Below are 18475 nucleotides of genomic sequence, written 5' to 3'. Positions count from 1 at the left end.
TGAGCCCAGAAAGTTGAGGCTACAGTGAGCCATGCTAGCACGGCACTCCAGCCTGGGTGACAGAGCAAAAACCCTGTCTCAAAAAGGAATTTTAAAAAGGGCATTTGATTGCATATGATTACATATAAATTATATTTCAATCACATTTATTATAAAATAAAAAGATGGAGCTAGAAGGAAACCAATTCAGGGCTTGATGTCAGAAGGTTCAATACAGTTAATTATTTTAGAAAAAGAAAGTGGGAGTTGGCAGGGTGCAGTTACTCATGCCTGTAATCCCAGCACTTTGGGAGGCCGAGGCAGGCGGATCACCTGGGGTCAGGAGTTCGAGATTAGCCTGGCCAACATGGTGAAACTCCGTCTCTACTAAAAAATACAAAAATTAAGGCCGGGTGCGGTGGCTCACGCCTGTAATCCCAGCACTTTGGGAGGCCGAGGCGGGCAGATCATGAGGTCAGGAGTTCGAGACCAGCCTGGCCAGCATGGTGAAGCCCCCGTATCTACTAAAAATACAAAAAAAAAAAAATTAGCTGGGCATGGTGGCGCATGCCTGCAATCCCAGCTACTCGGGAGGCTGAGGCAGGAGAATTGCTTGAACCTGGGAGGCAGAGGTTGCAGTGAGCCAAGATCATGCCACTATACTCCAGCCTGGGTGACAAAGCGAGACTGTCTCAAAAAAAAAAAAAAAAATTAGCTGGATGTGGTGGCTCACGCCTGTAATCGCACCTTCTCGGAAGGCTGAGGCAGGAGAATCGCTTGAACCCAGGAGGCAGAGGTTGCAGTGAGCTGAGATTATGCCATTGCCCTCTAGCCTGGGTGACAAAAGCGAAACTCTGTCTCAAAAAAAAAAAAAAAGAAAAGGGGGGGGAGTTACAGACTTGGCCAAACCTCCTAGCAGTCAAAAGGCAAAAAGCACAATCAATGTCCATGACATAGAACATGGCAGCTGCTCAGGAGACACAATGGGCCCTGAGGTCTAGGACACACATCCCCTTCCCACCCACTGAGTCCTCAGAATTGAGAGTCCCCCAGAATGCTCTGAGAAGAGGCATGAGGACAATCAGAGGACCCATCCCTTCCTTCACCGGCTCCTCCTCTTCATCCCATCTGATGAGACATCAGGTAGACACTCCAGGCTCAGTTCCTCTGGACAGCCCCCAGCTGCCATCAACCCTCTCTTCCCCATGGCACTCACCTCCTCATGGGTCCATTTGACCTTGCACTTGCTATCCCTCTGCTCCGGCACATCTGAATCTGTGTCCTGGTAGTGCAGCTCATCCAGATCCTCGCTATGGGGAAAGCAGGCCAAGGGTCAAGGATGGTGTGTCCATATGTTTTACATAATGGAGAACGTGTAGGCAGCGGCCAGCCCACCCTAGGGAAAGGTCTGGGGGAGAGAGGCTCTTACTTTTTCTTCTTTTTAAGACATAGGCACTTCTGCTTCACTTATTTTTATTGAGACAGGGTCTCACTCTGTCACTGGGCTGGAATTCAGTGTGGCATGATCGTAGCTCACTGCAGCCTTGAACTCCTGGACTCAAATGATCCTCCCGCCCCAGCCTCCTAAGTAGCTGTGACTACAGGGGTATGCCACCACACCCGGCTAACTTTTGTATTTTTTGTAGAGACGGGGTCTCACCATATTGCCCAGGGTGGTTTTGAACTCCTGGGCTCAAGCAATCCTCCCACCACGGCCTCCCAAAGTGTTGGGACTATAGGCATAAGCCACCACACCCGACCTCACCTCTTTTTAAATTTTTTAATGAAATAGGGTTAAGAGCTACTTTCTTCTTTTTTATTTTCAGGAATGCCCTAGTGATTTCAAAAGCTGTAAAAAAAAAAAAAAAAAAAAGAGGCCAGTCACAGTGGCTCAAACCTGTAATCCCAGCACTTTGGGAGGCCAAGGTGGGTGGATTGCTTGAGGTCAGGAGTTCAAGACCAGCCTGATCAAACACAGTGAAACCCCATCTCTACTAAAAATACAAATATTAGCTGGGTGCGGTGGCGCATGCCTGTAATCTCAGCTACTCAGGAGGCTGAGGCAGAAGAATTGCTTGAACCCGGGAGGTGAAGGTTGCAATGAGCCGAGATCATGTCACTGCACTCCAGCCTGGGTGACAAAGCAAGACTGTCTCAAAAAAAGCAAAGGAAAAAGAAAGTTAAGATTTCACCAAGAATATTATGTTCAAAATCAGACTATCGCTTTTTCCTTTCAGTAACAAACCTGCATGGATATTTTAAGGAATAAAGTTGATGAAGTTAACAGGCATCAAGATTTTAAGAGATATTAGTTATTTGGAAAAAAAATTCTGAATATATTCTCTATGTCCATTTGTTGTTTTTCTTCTTTTAGGGACAGAGTCTGGCTCCGTCACCCAGACTGGAATGTAGTGGCATAATCACAGCTCACTGCAGCCTCCAACTCCTAGGCTCAAGCAATCCAATCCTCCCACCTCAGCCTCCCAAGTACCTGGAACAACTTGCATATGACACTATGCCTGGCTATTTTGTATTTTTTTGTAGAAACATCTCACTATTTTGCCTAGGCTCATCTGGAACTCCTGGCCTTAAACAATCCTCCCACCTTGGCCTCCCAAAGTGCTGGTATTACGGGCCTGAGCCACTGTGACTGGCCAAGTTGTTTTTTCGTGTGTTGATTTTTTTTTTTTTTGTAATGACAGGGTCTCAGTATGCTGCCCAGACTGGTCTTGAACTCCTGGGCTCAAGGGATCCTCCTGCCTCAGCCTTCCAAAGTAACTTGGATTACAGGTGTGCACCACCGTGTCTGGCTTATGTCCATTTTTGCAAATCCCTTTTCAATCCTTGCCTACACACAGGCATAATTAATGGAGAGAAAAATCAGTGTACAATTGCCTACACACAGGCATAATTAATGGAGAGAAAAATCAGTGTACAGTATCTATTTTTTTTTTTTTGAGACGGAGTTTCACTCTGTCACCCAGGCTAGAGTGAAGTGGCGACATCTCAGCTCACTGTAACCTCTGCCCCCCAGGTTCAGGCGATTCTCCTGCCTCAGCCTCCTGAATAGCTGAGATTACAGGCGCCTGCCACCGCGCCCGGCTAATTTTTTTTGTATTTTTAGCAGATACAGGGTTTCACCATCTTGACCAGGCTGGTCTTGAACTCCTGACCTCGTGATCCACCCGCCTTGGCCTCCCAACGGGCTGGGATTACAGGCGTGAGCCACCGCGCCCGGCCCAGTGTACAATATCTTCTAACACGGCTATAGGGGAAAAAAAAAAAAAAAAACAGTACGAGCTGCTTTGAATTCTGAGTGTTTTTACTCTACCAGGCAATCTTCCAAGTTGCTCCAAAAAATCCTCGTATTTATCCAGTTTAATAGTTACAAAAATGGAAATCGGGCCAGGTGTGGTGGCTCACACCTGTAATCCCAGCACTTTGGGGCCAAGGCAGGCAGATCACCTGAGGTCAGGAGTTCGAGACTAGCCTGACCAACATGGAGAAACCCCGTCTCTACTAAAAATACAAAATTAGCCGGGCGTGATGGTGCATGCCTGTAATCCCAGCTACTCAGGAGGCTGAGGCAGGAGAATCGCTTGAACCTGGGAGGCGGAGGTTGCGGTGAGCTAAGATCAAGCCATTGCACTCTAGCCTGGGCAACAAGAGCGAAACTCCATCTCACACACACACACACACAAAAAAAAATGGAAATCAGCCGGGCGCGGTGACTCATACCTGTAATCCCAGCACTTTGGGAGGCCGAGGTGGGTGGATCACAAGGTCAGGAGTTCGAGACCAGCCTGGTCAACATGGTGAAATGATGTCTCTACTAAAAATACAAAAAAATTAGCTGGGTGTGGTGGCATGCGCCTGTAATCCCAGCTACTCGAGAGGCTGAGGCAGAAAAACTGCTTGAACCCAGGAGGCGGAGGTTGCAGTGAGCAGAGATCAGAGATTGTGCCACTGCACTCCAGCCTGGGCGACAGACGAGACTCCATCTCAAAAAAAAATAAAATAAAAACCCACAAAAATTAGCTGGGCATGGTGGCATGTACCTGTAGTCCTAGCTACTCGGGAAACTGAGGCAGGAGAATTGCTTGAACCCAGGAGGCAGAGGTTGCAGTGAGTCAAGATCGTGCCACTGCACTGCAGCCTGGGCAACAGAGGGAGACTCCGTCTCAAAAAAAAAAAAAAAGAAATCATAGGATCCACCTCCAGAGATGTCAGGTGCTTGAGGAAGGTTAGTAATCTTTCCCCAACTCCACCCGACAGGACCTGCATCAGGTCACGTTGGTCAGGTAAGTTGCTAGGTCAGACATTTGTAAACTGGAAAAAGCTTACAGGTTTCCAAACAAGGCAAGTCTAGGTCTTGTGACCAAATGAAAGAAGGCCTACTGTGCTATCCACATTACCTTCTCCTTGTTCTCCAGAGCTCACCGTTGCTTCCTAGAGTCACTCCTATACTTCCATAGCACATGGGAAACCCTCCTGTCTCGGGCCCTTACTCTGCAACTGCCTGTCTCCTCCACATCATCTACAAAGGTCAGCTCCACCTTGGCATCCCAGGGTTTATCACCAAAAGGGCTTAAGAAATGTTTGCCCAGGGACTGACTGAATATACAAATAAATGAAAAAATGTGCAAAGCTGCTGCCTATTAGTCAATAAGAAATACTAATTAAATTTTTTAGGCCAGGCAAGACCCAATTTCAAAAGAAAAAAATTTTCAGAAATAGGAAAGGAGGGACGGTGTCTACAGTCAGCAATACAGAAGGATCTGGAATTCATTCCTGACCCAGTTCATGGGTCCTCCACCACTTCAACATAGAAGGCAAAAATCCAGAAGATACTAATAACAGAATGAAGCTGGCTTTAAAATCAACTGCCCCCAGACAGCTCGTGACAGAAACCATCTTTGCTTCTCCAGCATCCAGCACAAAGGCCTGGCTTCTAACAGAAGGTCAGCAAATATTCTTTCAAGGATGAAATGATGTCTGCATGGACACTCCCTGGTGCTCCAATGCTGTTTGTTTGTTTGTTTATTTATTTATTTTGAGATAGAGTCTCGCTTTGTCACCCAGGCTGGAGTGCAGTGGCATGATCTCGACTCACAGCAACCTCTGCCTCCTGGGTTCAAGTGAATTCTCCTGCCTCAGCCTCCCGAATAGCCGCGATTACAGGCGCCTACCACCACGCCCGGCTAATTTTTGTATTTTTGGTAGAGACGAGGAGTTTCACCATGTTGGTCAAGCTGGTCTTGAACTCTTGGCCTCCCAAAGTGCTGGGATTACAGGCATGAGCTACCACACCCAGCCTCCAATGCTGTTTGATAGGGTCAGCATCTCAGACAGCTGGGGCATTTCTGTGAGATGATATACTTTACCATACGTGCTGGCCATCAACTTCACCCACATTCTCATTATCCCCCTTAACAGATGCGGAAATTGAGGCTCAGAGGGGTGAGGCCACCTGCCAAGTTCATAGAGCCAGGCTCTGAACCTTCCTAACTCCAGACACCTGCAAGTCCTCACATCCTAATCCCAGCTGAAAAAGTTGAGTCCAGTTAGTGGTGGCAACCACATTGTGGTCCAACATACCCTACCTTTTGCCCTTCAACGTGCTGGGCTCTGCTCCAGGACAGGGGTGAGTCAGAGACAAAGCGGGAAGTGGGGCACTAGGGCAGAGGAGAGTTACAGCAAGTGGCCAGGAAATGGGCTGAGGGCTGTGGAGCTGCCACCATTCACACGGGAGGGGTTCCTCCACTGAGCCCCTCATGGGAGAAGTAGCCCAGGACCTGGGGTGGTCTAGAGGCAGTCACTCCTGGAATAACTCTTCCTGAACAAAAAATCAGGATGGCGCCAGGCTAGGTGGCTCACACCTGTAATCCCGACACTTTGGGAGGCCAAGGGGGGAGAATCCCTGGAAGCCAGGAGTTCGAGACCAGCCTGGGTAACATAGTGAGGTGAGACACAACGCGAGGCCACTCCCGCCCCCTTCCATCTCTACACAAAATAAAACACGCCAGACGCGGTGGCTCACGCCTGTAATCCTAGCACTCTGTGAGGCCAAGGCGGGCGGATTGCCTGAGCAACACAGTGAAACCCGTCACTACTAAAAATCCAAAAAATTAGCCAGGCGTGGCGGCGTGCACCCATAGTCCCAGGTACTTGGGAGGCTGAGACAGAATTCCTTGAACCCGGGAGGCAGAGGCTGCAGTGAGCCGAGATTGTGCCACTGCACTCCAGCCTGGGCAACACAGAGTGGCTCTGTCTCCTAAATAATTAAATAAATTAGCCAGTTGTGGCGGCCCGTGCCCATAGTCCCAGCTACTCAGCCTGCAGTCCCAGCGGGCTGAGTTGGGAAGATCACTTGAACCTGGGAGGTTGAGGCTACAGTGAGCTATGACAGCACCACAGCACTCCGGCCTGGACTGCAGACGGAGACCCTGCCTCAAAAACAAAACAAACAAACAAACAAAAAAAAAACAAAAAACCAGGGCAGGGTCTGATAGGCGCCTGAACAGAAAACTCTTCCTGGACATTGGCGCTGCCCTGGGAAAGTGGGGCCTGAGGAACACAGTCCCTGTGCTCAGATCCCTATCCTCAGCCTGAAAGGGCAAAAATCTAGAGGGATGGAAGGCTTCATCTTTAGATGAGGCTATCGTCTAAAGAGGGACCGAAGGTTGGCCGGGCAAGGTGGCTCACGCCTGTAATCCCAGCACTTTGGGAGGCCGAGTCGGGCGGAACACAAGGTCAGGAGATCGAGACCATCCTGGCTAACATGGTGAAACCCTGTCTCTACTAAACATACAAAAAATTAGCCCGACGTGGTGACACGCGCCTGAAGTCCCAGCTACTCGGGAGGCTGAGGCAGGAGAATCGCTTGAACCTGGGAGGCGGAGGTTGCAGTGAGCCAAGATCGCGCCACTGCACTCCAGCCTGGGCGTCAGAGCGAGACTCCTTCTCAAAAAAAAAAAAAAAAAAAAAAGAGGGACCGAAGGTTATCTGAGCTGCAGCGATCCAGGCAGGGAAGAGGTCAGGACCCCACTGTCCTGTCTCCCAGGCAGGCTGAAAAGCTTGGAGCTCAGGCCCCAGGCGCACAGGTGTAAGACAGGGATCTGGAGCCACAGACCTGGCTCCGGGCTCGGCTCTGCCACTTAAGTCTCTGGGGAAATAAGTAAAATGGAGACCGCAGTTCCTGCCTTTGCCCCAGGGACTCTCTCTCTCCCCCGCACCTTCAACCCCAGCTGCCCAAAACTCCTCGTGGGAACAGGAAGAGAGGTCTCAAACCGAACCAAGCTGGGGCGCGGAACCCAGGTGGGAGAGACAAAAGAGCCCCCAACTCAGCACCCTTCTCAGTCCAGGGGAGAGGGCTTGGGGGACTCTGTGCTTCCCGGAATGTTAAGGAGCAAAGCCCACCCACCAAGTTGACCCAAAACTAGGCTGCAACAAGTGCCTCCCAGGCTCGGTCTCCCACTGGCTGGGACTTGAAGACTCCCTCTCGCTCCCAGGGGTCGCCTCCCTCGCCGGCGAAGGCCCTGCCAGCTGACACCGGCCGGCCCACCCCCATCCCGCAATTAGGCGGGAGACAAAATGACATCATGCACGGCTTGGCCCGGGTCCCAGGAGACCCGCCCGTCCCAGCTCCGAGGCCCAACAGGCCTGGGGAGCCGCGAGGGACGCCCAAGAGCCCCCCAGCTTTACGCGCGCCCCTGCCTCAGAGGGCCCAGGACGCAGCATTTCCGCGGAAACACCCCGCCCCCAACACACACACACACCCCAGCTTGGTGGGAGCCTGGGGAGGGTCGGGGGTAGCTGGGTGGGGGAGGGGTGAGTTAAAGGGAGGGGGAGGGGCCCAAGTCCTCCCGGCTCGTCTCACCAGCGCGTCCGCCGAGACATCCCCCCGGCCCGGACCGCGCCGCGCTCGCCCGCCCGCCGGCAGAGCCCGGAGCGGGAGCCGGGCCGGGGTCAGGACCCGGGCTGCTCCGGCCGCTCCGGGCCCCGGGCCGCGCTCGAAGGCGTCAGCGTGTCAGCAGGTCCCGCGCTCCCCGCTCGCAGGAACTGCAGTCGCCGCCGGCGCGGGTTGAAGCACTTTTCTATCTCCCGCCAAGCGCGTCGGCGCCGCCCGGTCCTGGCGCGCGGGCGCCGGGGGAGGGGCCTGAGTGAGGGGCGGAGCCAGGGGCGGGGCGGGGCCTGCGGGGCGGCACCTGCCCAGACCCTCCAGGGCCGGCTGCAGGACAGGGGCGGCGGCCGCGACTTCGGAGTTGTGGAGCGGGCCGGGATGTGACCGAGGCCTGGCTCAGGTGTCAGTCCGGGGCGGCCCAGGAGTATCCCACATAGCGAAGACCGAGGAAGGGGAGCGAGGCGCGAGCATGGGAGAGCCAGCCAGGGAAAGCGCCAGGGCGGAATCCCCCACGCTAGTCCAAGCCACTCCTGGGTCCCTAGAGCCGCACCCTAAAGCGGCTCCTCACCCTACCTGTGCCTCTCCCTGCTTCCTCTCCTGCCTCCAAGAGACCCTCCTTAATAGACTTTATTTTTTGTTGTTCATTTTTCTTAGAGGCAGGGTCTTGCTCTGTCGCCCAGGCTGGAGTGCAGTTTCGCGATCATAGCTCACTGCAACCTCCACCTCCTAGGCTCAAGCGATCCTCCTACCTCAACTCACGAGTAGCTAAGACCAGGCACTCGCCACTACACACGGCTGATTTTTTTTTTTTTTTTTTTTTTTTTTGAGACGGTGTCTCGCTTTGTCGCCAGGCTGGAGTGCAGTGGCGCGATCTTGACTCACTGCAACCTCCACCTCCCGGGTTCAAGCGACTCCCCAGCCTCAGCCTCCCAAGTAGCTGGAACTACAGGCGCACGCCACCACGCCCCGCAATTTTTGTTTTTTTTTTTTTTTTTTTAGTGTTTTAGTAGAGACGAGGTTTCACCATGTTGGCCAGGATGGTATAGATCTCCTGACCTCGTGATCCGCCCGCCTCGGCCTCCCAAAGTGCTGGAATTACAGGAGTGAGCCACCGCGCTTTTTTTTTTTTTTTTTTAAGAGAAGGGGGTGTCTTGCTATGTTGCTGTTGCCTAGACTGGTCTAGAAACTCCTGGGCTCGAGAGATCCTGCCGCTTTGTCCTCCCAAAGTGCTGGGATTGCAGGCGTGAGCTCTTTCCAGAATTTAAAACCATCCTCCTCTCCCTCAGGGTAAATTCCTTACTCCACAATCACATTTATCTGATCTTCCAGACCACCACCCAGCCCTGGCCAAAAGAAACGGCCTCTTTGCCTTTGCCTGAGCCATTACCCAGGGCAGGAACACTTCCTGCCCCTCCCACGTGGCTGATTCCTATTTAATTTGGGGTCCACTGCCCACAATCTGCCTGTAGACTTCTGCATTTCCCCCTTTGAACTGGGAGCATCCTGAGGTCCAGGTGGCCTCTCGATGCACACCAGTATCTCCAGGGCCCAGTAGAAGACCTGACATAAGAAGCCCCAGGCAAAGGTTTGTTGAATTGAATTGTTTACCTTGGGTTTAAACTCCCAGAGATTAGCCCAGATTTAGTGGCTCATGCCAGTAATCCTAGCAGTTTGGGAGGCTGAGGTGGGAGAACTGATTCAGTCCAAAAGTTTGAGACCAGCCTGGGGATCAGAGTGAGACCCTGTCTTTACAAAAAATTAAGAAATTACCTGGCTGTGGTGGTGAATGCCTGTAATCCCAGCTACTTGGGAGGCAGAGGCAGGAGGATTGCTTGAGCCCAGGAGTTCGAGGGGCTCAAGCCCTTGTCATCCCGCCACTGCACTCCAGCCTGGGCGACAGACAGTGAGACTGTCTCTCCTTGAGATTTAGCAAAGGTTTTCTATATTAGATTGACATTTACCAAGTACCAAGGATCAAGTCACACTGGACTTCCTGGGAGCAGTGCTGAGAGGAAGACAAATGAGCTCTGAGACAGGACGCTGAAGAAACCAAACCAAACCCCAGCCTTTTAGCCCCTGTTCAGGCCTCAGAGCCCCCTTCCAGAAGCTGCTGGCCACCTGGGGACAGTCCAGCCACCAGCTGCTGCAAACTTCACTTACCACAGAAGAAGGAAGACTAACTCACATCTTAAGTGCTAGAAGCTTCCACATCACTTAATTCAGGGTTTCTCCCGCCCACTCCCCTTATAAAGTAATTAATGTGGACATGCCCACTTCATTGAAAGCACAGCCTCCACAGCCAAACTTCCTGGGGTTTGAGTCCCAGCTCCACCATTCAGTTGCGGTATCTTAGGCAAATTACTTAACTTTTTTTTTTTTTTTTTAGACCCAGTCTTGCTTTATTGCCCAGACTGGAGTGCAGTGGTGTGATCTTGGCTCACTGCAACCCCCACTTCCCGGATTCAAATGATTCTCCCACCTCAGCCTCTCAAGTAGCTAGGACTACAGGAATGTGCCAGCATGCCTGGCTATTTTTTGTATTTTTGTAGAGATGGGTTTTCATCATGTTGGCCAGGCTGGTCTTGAACTTCTGACCTCAGGTGATCTACCCGACTCAGACTCCCAAAGTGCTGGGATTACAGGCATGAGCCATCATGCCCAGCCAATTACCTAACTCTTCTGTGCCTCAGTTTTCTCACCTGGAAAAATGGGATTTATCAAAATTTTAGATAGTTTTTAAACTATCAGCCTCCCAAGTAACTGGGGTTACAGGAGCACGCCGCCATGCCCAGCTAATATTTCCAGCCAGCATTCTGTTTATAAATTGTAACTCATTTAATCCTTGTAACAACTCTATGAGGTAGATACTGGGATTATCCTCTTTTAGCAGATGGGAAAACTGAGGCACAGACTTCCCCAAGGTCACAGTGCTAGTAAATGGCAGAGCAGGGATTCAAACCTGGCCTGTCTAGTTCTAGAGTCTATGCTCTTAATCACTATACTTTGTAGGTAATTATATGATTAAATAAATTAATATGTGTAAAGCACCAAAAACAGTTCCTGGCACATAATGAGAGCTATATTGGCCGGGCACAGTGGCTCATGCCTGTAATCCCAGCAGTTCGGGAAGCTGAGGCGAGTGAGTCACCTAAGGTCAGGAGTTTGAGACCAGCTTGGCCAACATGGTGAAACCCCATCTCTACTAAAAATATAAAATATTAGCCGGGTGTGGCGGCATGCACCTGTAACCCCAGCTACTCAGGAGGCTGAGGCAGGAGAATCACTTGAACCCGGGAGGTGGAGGTTGCAGTGAGCTGAGATCGTGCCACTGCACTCCAGCCTTGGCAACAGAGCAAGACTCCGTCTCAATAACCCCAGCCTCCTGAGTAGCTGGGGTTACAGAAGCACTCCGCCACGCCTGGCTAATTTTTTGTATTTTAATAGAGATCGGGGTTTCACGATGTTCCCCAGGCTGGTCTCAAACTCCTGATCTCAGGCAATCCACCCACCTCGGCCTCCCAAAGTGCTAGGATTACAGGCGTTAGCCACCGCGCCCAGCAAAAAAAGAACTATATTACTGTTAGCTATTATTACTACTGTAATTCTTCAGCTGCCCTCACTCTTATCCTTTGAGGTCCACACATTAGTCATCCCATTTCAGGGAGAGGCAGGACCTGACAGCTTGGGCAAGGTATCTGCCCAAAGCAAGAGGCAGGGAACAGCTACAGAGTGCACTTGCAACCTGGAACTGGGGCCAGTTAACCAATGCCCCAGAGCCAAAGAAGCCTGGAGTCAGTGCTGTGAGTCAGGCAGCAGGGAGATCACCCTAGTGCCAGATGGAATCTGATGATCTTCACACATTTCCTCTCCAGTTATCATCATACCAACAGATATCCCCTGGAGAGAGGATTCCCAGTGTCCCGAGTGAAACCACACCTGGGAGTGGTCCCTGGACTCTGGACTAATAACATACAGAATTTATCTCTGCTGGGAAACTTTTCCTGAACACGCCCTCCTTGGACAGGGAGGCTCCAGGTATTTGGTTATTCCACAATTTGCCCCAACCCCCAGGCCTGACCCTGTGTTGGGAAGATAAGGGTCAAATCAACTTATTAAATGCTCAGGGCTCAGCACCAGCTTGGACACCAAACACTGATTGATGATAAGTAGAATCACATGGCCCTTCTGGCTGGAGTCTTCCCCCTCCACCTCCAGAGCATCCTCCTTATCATTCTTGTCCTCATCACACTTCCTCCACCATTTTATTTCTCTCTCAAGAGAAAGGACAGCCTGTGCACATTTTAAGCTTCAGACCTTTACTATAGCTTGGCTTCTGGTAGGTACTCATGGAAGGGGTTTTACACATTCCATTTAAATTGAGTGGATGCAATGTTACAAAGCTAACATTTGGGCTGGAGAGTTAAAAAGGCTTGGACCTCAAGTGAGAAAGCTGGGAATGCTAGAGTTTGAGTTGTATCTCATAAAATATGGGTCATCAAAAGAGATTCAGGCTGGGCACAGTGGTCATGCCCGTAATCCCAGCACTTTAGAAGGCCAAGGCAGGCAAATTACTTTGAGGTCAGGACTTTGAGACCAGCCTGGCCAACATGGTGAAACCCCATATCTACTAAAAATACAAAAATTACCTGGGCATGGTGGCACGAACCTGCAGTCTCAGCTACTCAGGAGGATGAGGCATGAGAATCACTTGAACCCAGGAGGAGGAGGTTGCCGTGAGCCCAAACTCTGCCACTGCACTCCAGCCTGGGTGACAGAGCAAGACTCTGTCTCAAAAAGAGATTTGGGACCAGGCGCAGTGACTCATACCTGTAATAATCCCAGCACTTTGGGAGGGCAAGGTGGAAGGATTGTGTAAAGCCAGGAGTTCGAGACCAGCCTGGGCAACATAGTGAGACACCCCCCCCCCAACCCGTCTGTACAAAAAAATTTGTTAAATCAAAACCTAAATACCAAGTCTCCTTAAACTATTACATACACCTGTTGGCTGGGTTCAGTGGCTTACATGTAATCCTGTAATCCCAACACTTTGGGAGGCCAAGGTGAAAGGATAGTTTGAGGCTAGGAGTTCAGGACCAGCCTGGATAACACAGCTAGATCTCGTTTCTACTAAAAATGAGAGAGAGAGATTTTGAAACAAAGGGATGTTTTTCAGACTCTTCTGTCCCACTCCAGGGCATCAGTGTAGAGAACAGAGACATGGTAGCAAACAAGTGGCCACATAGACATAAGAGGCCAAGGACTCAGCCTGGAAAGGGACACTTTCTACAACAATGTGGATCTCAATGGAAGGAGGAAGGAAAGCAATTCAATTACTTGATTCAAGGAATCAAACTAATTCAATACCTGCTTTTTTTTTTTTGACACAGTTTTGCTCTTTTTTGCCCAGCTGGAGTGCAATGGCACCATGATCTTGGCTCACTGCAACCTCTGCCTCCCGGGTTCAAGCAATTCTCCTGCCTCAGCCTGCCAAGTAGCTGGGATTACAGGCATGTACCACCACACCTGGCTAATTTTGTATTTTTAGTAGAAACATGGGGTTTCACCATGTTGGTCAGGCTTGTCTTGAACTCCTGACCTCAGGTGATCCACCTGCTTTGGCCTCCCAAAGTGCTGGGATTACAGGCGTGAGCCACCGTGCCAGGCCCCCAATGTCAGCTTTTACTACTCAAAAGATTGAGATTACATTAATAACCATTTGCAAAACACCTATCTTTGAGTTTCAGAAATGGACTATCAAAGTATTCAGATCAGAAAATAATAACAGCTTGGCTGGGCAAGGTGGCTCACGCATGTAATCCCAGCACTTTGGAAGGCCAAGGTGGGCAGATTACTTGAGGCTAGGAGTTCGAGACCAGCTTGGCCAACATGGTGAAACCCCATTTCTACTGAAAATACAAAAATTAGCCAGGTGTGGTGCCACTCACCTGTAGTCTCAGCTACTCGGGAGGCTGAGGCACAAGAATTGCTTGAACCTGGGAGGCAGGGGTTGCAGTGAGCCCAGATCTTGCCACTGCACTCTGAGCTGGGTGATAGAGTGAGACCCTGTCTAGGAAAAAAAAAAAAAAAAAAAAAAAGATAAGAATAACAGGATGATTTTTTTAGGGAAGACACTATGTGCCTGGCACCATATTGAGTTTTACATTCATTTTGCCTTTTTTTTTTTTTAGAGATGGGGTCTCACTCTGGTTTGAGGCTGCAGTGAGTTATGATGGCACCACTGCACTCCAATCTGGGGAGCTGCAGTGCAATGGTGCCATCATAGCTCACTGCAGCCTCGAACTCCTGAGCTCAAACAAGCTCAAACTCCTGGGTTCAATCCTCCCATTTCAGCTTCCCAACTTGCTGGAGTTACAGGCATGAGCCACTGCGCTGGCTTATTTTGCATTTAATGCTTATTACTCTGTGCGGCAGATAACATTTTAACAACAAACAAATTAAGACACAGAGATATTAAGTAAATTGCACTGATCACATAGCTAAGGGCTGGTAGCTTGAAGCAAAACATCCACAACTTGATATGAGATTGGAGAGTACCATTTGTGATGTACACTCAAAGTCTGAGTCTGGGCTACAACTAGAGGTTAGTCATAACGAGAAAATCCAACCATCCATATTCTCAGGAAGCTCACCAACTGGTACAGAAGATAATGAGTGGAAAATTAGCTCTGTACAGGTGAAGATCAATTGCCAGGACTGTGAGTGCCCACCCAACAGGATCACTGAAGGCTCTTTAGAGCTGGATGATTTAGGAATTTGCAGTGCAGGGAATGGCACAGGAAATAGCCAGCACATGGCAAGGAGGAGGGGGATTAGGAAGTACTCAGGGATTGGCAAGGGTTCAAAATCATTGACTCTTCTCTCACATCACGTATCTGATCCATCTGCAAATCCTATATCCAGTGGCAAAAGCACATGAAAAGATGCTCAATACCATGTAATTAGGGGAATGTAAATTAAAACCACAATGAGATTTACATGCCTATTAGAATGGCTAAAACTAAAAAGACTAATTATACCAAATGTTGATGAAGATGGGGAGCAATTAGAATTCTCAAATACTGCTGGTGGGAATGTAAAATTGTACAACCACTTTGAAAACTGTTGTTTGTTTGTTTGTTTGTTTGAGATAGAGCCTCGCTGTGTATCCCAGGCTGGAGTGCAGTGGTGAGATCTTGGCTCACAGCAACCTCCGCCTCCCAGGTTCAAGTAATTCTTCTGCTTGGGCCTCCCGAGTAGCTGGGACTACAGGCACACACCACCACACCTGACTAATTTTTGTATTTTTAGTAGAGACGGGGTTTCACCATGTTGACCGGGGTGACTCAGACTGGCTGATCTCAAACTCCTGACCTCGTGATCCACCTGCCTTGGCCTCCCAAAGGCTGGGATTACAGGCTTGAGCCACCATGCCTAGCCTGAAAACTGTTTCTTAAAAACTTAAATAGGGCCAGGCACAGTGGCTCACGCTTGTAATCCCAGCACTTTGGGAGGCTTAGGCGGGTGGATCACGAGGTCAGGAGATCAAGACCATCTTGGCTAACATGGTGAAACCCAGTCTCTACTAAAAAATACAAAAAATTAGCCGGGCGTGGTGGCAGGCGCCTGTAGTCCCAGCTACTCGGGAGGCTGAGGCAGAATGGTGTGAACCCGGGAGGCGGAGCTTGCAGTGAGCCGAGATCGCGCAACTGCCCTCCAGCCTGGGCGACAGAGCAAGACTCCATCTCAAAAAAAAAAAAAAAAAAAGGGCTGGACATGGTGGTGCGCACCTGTAATCCCAGCTATTCGAGAGACTGAGGCAAGAGAATCACTTGAACCTGGGAGGTGGAGGTTGTACTGAGCCAAGATCACACCACTGCACCCCAGCCTGGATAACAAAGCGAAACTCTGTCTCAAAAAAAGAAGAAAAAAAAACCTTAAATATACACCTATCATATCATCTAGCCACTCCAAGAAAAATGAATACATATCTCCACACAAAGCTTTTAGATAGCTTTGTTTGTTACAACCCCAAACTGGAAACAACCTAAATGTCAACAGGTGACTGAATAAACAAATTATAGATAAAAAACAAATATATCCATACAGTGGAATACTACTCAGCAAATGGAATAAATTATTGATAAAATATAAATAAGTTACAAACTGTGCTAAAAGAAGCAAAAGAGAGCATACTGTATGATTTTTTTCTTAATTTTTAAATTTTTTAGAGACAAGGTCTGGCTCTATAGTCCAGGCTGGAGGGCAGTGGAGTGATCTCGGCTCACTGCAGCCTCCATCTCCCAGGCTCAAGCCATCATCCCACCTCAGCCTCCTGAGTAGCTGGAACTACAGGTACACACCACCATGCCAGGCTAATTTTTTTTTTTTTTTTTTTTTGAGATGGAGTTTCACTCTGTCGCCCCTGCTGGACTGCAGTGGCATGTTCTCGGCTCACTGCAACCTCCACCTCCTGGGTTCAAGTGATTGCCCTGCCTCAGCCTCCCAGGTGGCTGGGATTATAGGCACGAGCCACTGCACCCGGGTAATTTTTGTATTTTTAGTAGAGAGAGGGTTTCGCCATGTCAGGCTGGTCTCAAACTCCTGACCTCAAGTGATCTACCCACCTAGGCCTACCAAGGTGGTGGGATTACAAGCGTGAGCCACCATGCCCGGCCTATAAGACTATTTATATAAAACTCTAGGCCAGGCACGGTGGCTGGCGCCTGTAATCCCAGCTACCTGGGAGGCTGAGGCAGGAGAATCACTTGAACCTGGGAGGCAGGGGTTGCAGTGAGCCGAGATCACGCCATTGCACTCCAGCCTGGATGACAGAGTGAGACTCTGCCTCAAAAAAAAAAAAAAAAAACTCTAGAAGTTACACACAAATCTAAAGTGACAGAAACCAATCTAAAGTGACAGAAACCAATCTAAAGTGACGATGGTTGTGGAGAGGAAGGGATTACAAGGAGACACAAGCACGTTTTGGCGCATGATGGATATGTTCCATTTGCATGACTCCAGGGGCCCCTTCTGAGTCACTGGAAGAAGTGTGGGGCCACTGACTAAAGGACAGGGCCATTAACCCTGCCTGTGTTTTTCCAGGCTCATGCCAGCCCTAGCGGTTTCTTTAGGTATGCAATTGCAAAGGGGGATAATTTAGATCTCTAAGACACCATCTAATCCAAATCCCTTGCATTCCTGAAGAGACTCGGTGCCAGGACCCTGGGCTACATTATACATACCCCATGGCGAGGCCCCCACCCCTGACCTCTACTCTGCACCCTCTGGAGCATCAGCTTTCGCCAACACTTAGTTCTTCTGTCACTTGCAGTTCAGCAATCAAACAGGGAAGGACTTGCGGGGTAGGGAGTTTGGGTTCAAAGTCAGGGAGAAACCGCGGGTGAACGCTAAGGCCTGTCCAGAGGCGGGTGGACCCAACCGCAAGCTCCTCCAGCCTTACGGCAGCTCCTGGCAACATCCTCACCCTCCTCCGTGAAAACCGGAGGGGAATGTCAGGCCTTGGAGTCAACCCGAGAGTCTCGCCGCCCGCAGGTGACCCGGGGCAAGTGACGTGCCCTGTTTCGAGGGGCCTCCCATGTAAACCGAGGCCAAAGGCTCCAGGATGCTCCATGGCAGCGCCCGCGCCACGGGCCGCCAGACTGCACCGTCAGGAGGGCGCAGGGGAACTCCGAGATCCCAGTCTGAGCCCGCGCCTGGGATCAGGCGGCCCGCGGGGCATCGCGGGAGTCGCGTCCCTGACGTCACCGTGGGGCGCCTGTGCGCAGGGACACCTGGAGCCGGGCTGCGGAGGCTCTGGGGCTCTAACCAGCCCCGCGCCCCAGAAGCTTCTTCTCGGTGGCGTGGTCTCGTTCGTGTGGAGGACGGGTGAAAGAAAGTCGCAGGGATGAGAGGGAGCAAGGGAGGGACGTCGCAGGCCTCGGACATTGTGTCGCCCCCGACCCCTGAACCGTCCATGACTTCCCAGTGTGGGTCAGAGGCTCTGGACCAGCCCCTCACACTGCATGCCCGGTGTTCCGTTTGCAACTATTATTAGGTTAATTTCTCTCAGCAATTAGACTGTGAGCTGCGGAAGGGCAGCCCTGTAAGGTTGCCGAAGGGGTTTCACCTTGCCCTCTGCCTGGACACAGCCGATTATCAAGACAGGGCAATTGCAATAGAGAAAGGGTAATTCACGCGCGGAGCGGGCTGTGCGGGAGACCGGAGTTGTATTATTACTCAAATCAGTCTCCCAGAAAACTCGGGGATCAGAGGGGTTTGTTTTTGTTTTTGTTTTTGAGACGGAGTCTCGCTCTGTTGCCCAGGCTGGAGTGCAGTGGCGCGATCTCCAGTTATTTTTACACTGTTACCTGCTAGGACTGGTATATATGTTTTTGGTTTTGTTTTTGGTTGTCGTTGCTTTTTTATTTTTAAGAGTGAAGTTGGAACACTTGTTTGAATTTAAAAACACCCCTGCGCCGGGCGTGGTGGCTCACGCCTGTAATCCCAGCACTTTGGGAGGCCGAGGCGGGCGGATCTCGAGGTCAGGAGATCGAGGCCATCCTGGCTAACACGGTGAAACCCCGTCTCTACTAA

At 50.4% G+C, this 18475-nt stretch overlaps 1 protein-coding gene across 3 annotated transcripts in view; it reads right to left on the bottom strand.

The window, feature by feature from the left end:
• Window positions 1-8106, bottom strand: part of MYBL2 (MYB proto-oncogene like 2) — a 47886-nt gene extending 39780 nt beyond the window's left edge. Inside the window, exons 1-2 of one of the 3 annotated variants that reach the window (XR_010154234.1) lie at window positions 7859-8082; window positions 1196-1289 (exon numbers count right to left, since the gene is read on the bottom strand). Coding sequence is in view for 1 of the 3 variants with exons in the window: in XM_024352033.3 (XP_024207801.2) it covers window positions 1196-1289; window positions 7859-7878 (114 nt within the window). In the remaining 2 variants the exon portion in view is untranslated. Of the gene's footprint in view, window positions 1-1195; window positions 1290-7858 lie in introns of all 3 variants that reach the window. The other 2 variants (XM_024352033.3, XM_063802979.1) reach the window with 2 other exon arrangements.
• Between the last annotated feature and the right edge of the window lie 10369 nt (window positions 8107-18475).

Source organism: Pan troglodytes, chromosome 21, assembly GCF_028858775.2.
Source record: "Pan troglodytes isolate AG18354 chromosome 21, NHGRI_mPanTro3-v2.0_pri, whole genome shotgun sequence".
In the NCBI taxonomy this organism is placed as follows: Eukaryota; Metazoa; Chordata; class Mammalia; order Primates; family Hominidae; genus Pan; species Pan troglodytes.
This window is presented reverse-complemented; position numbering and strand designations above follow the sequence as displayed.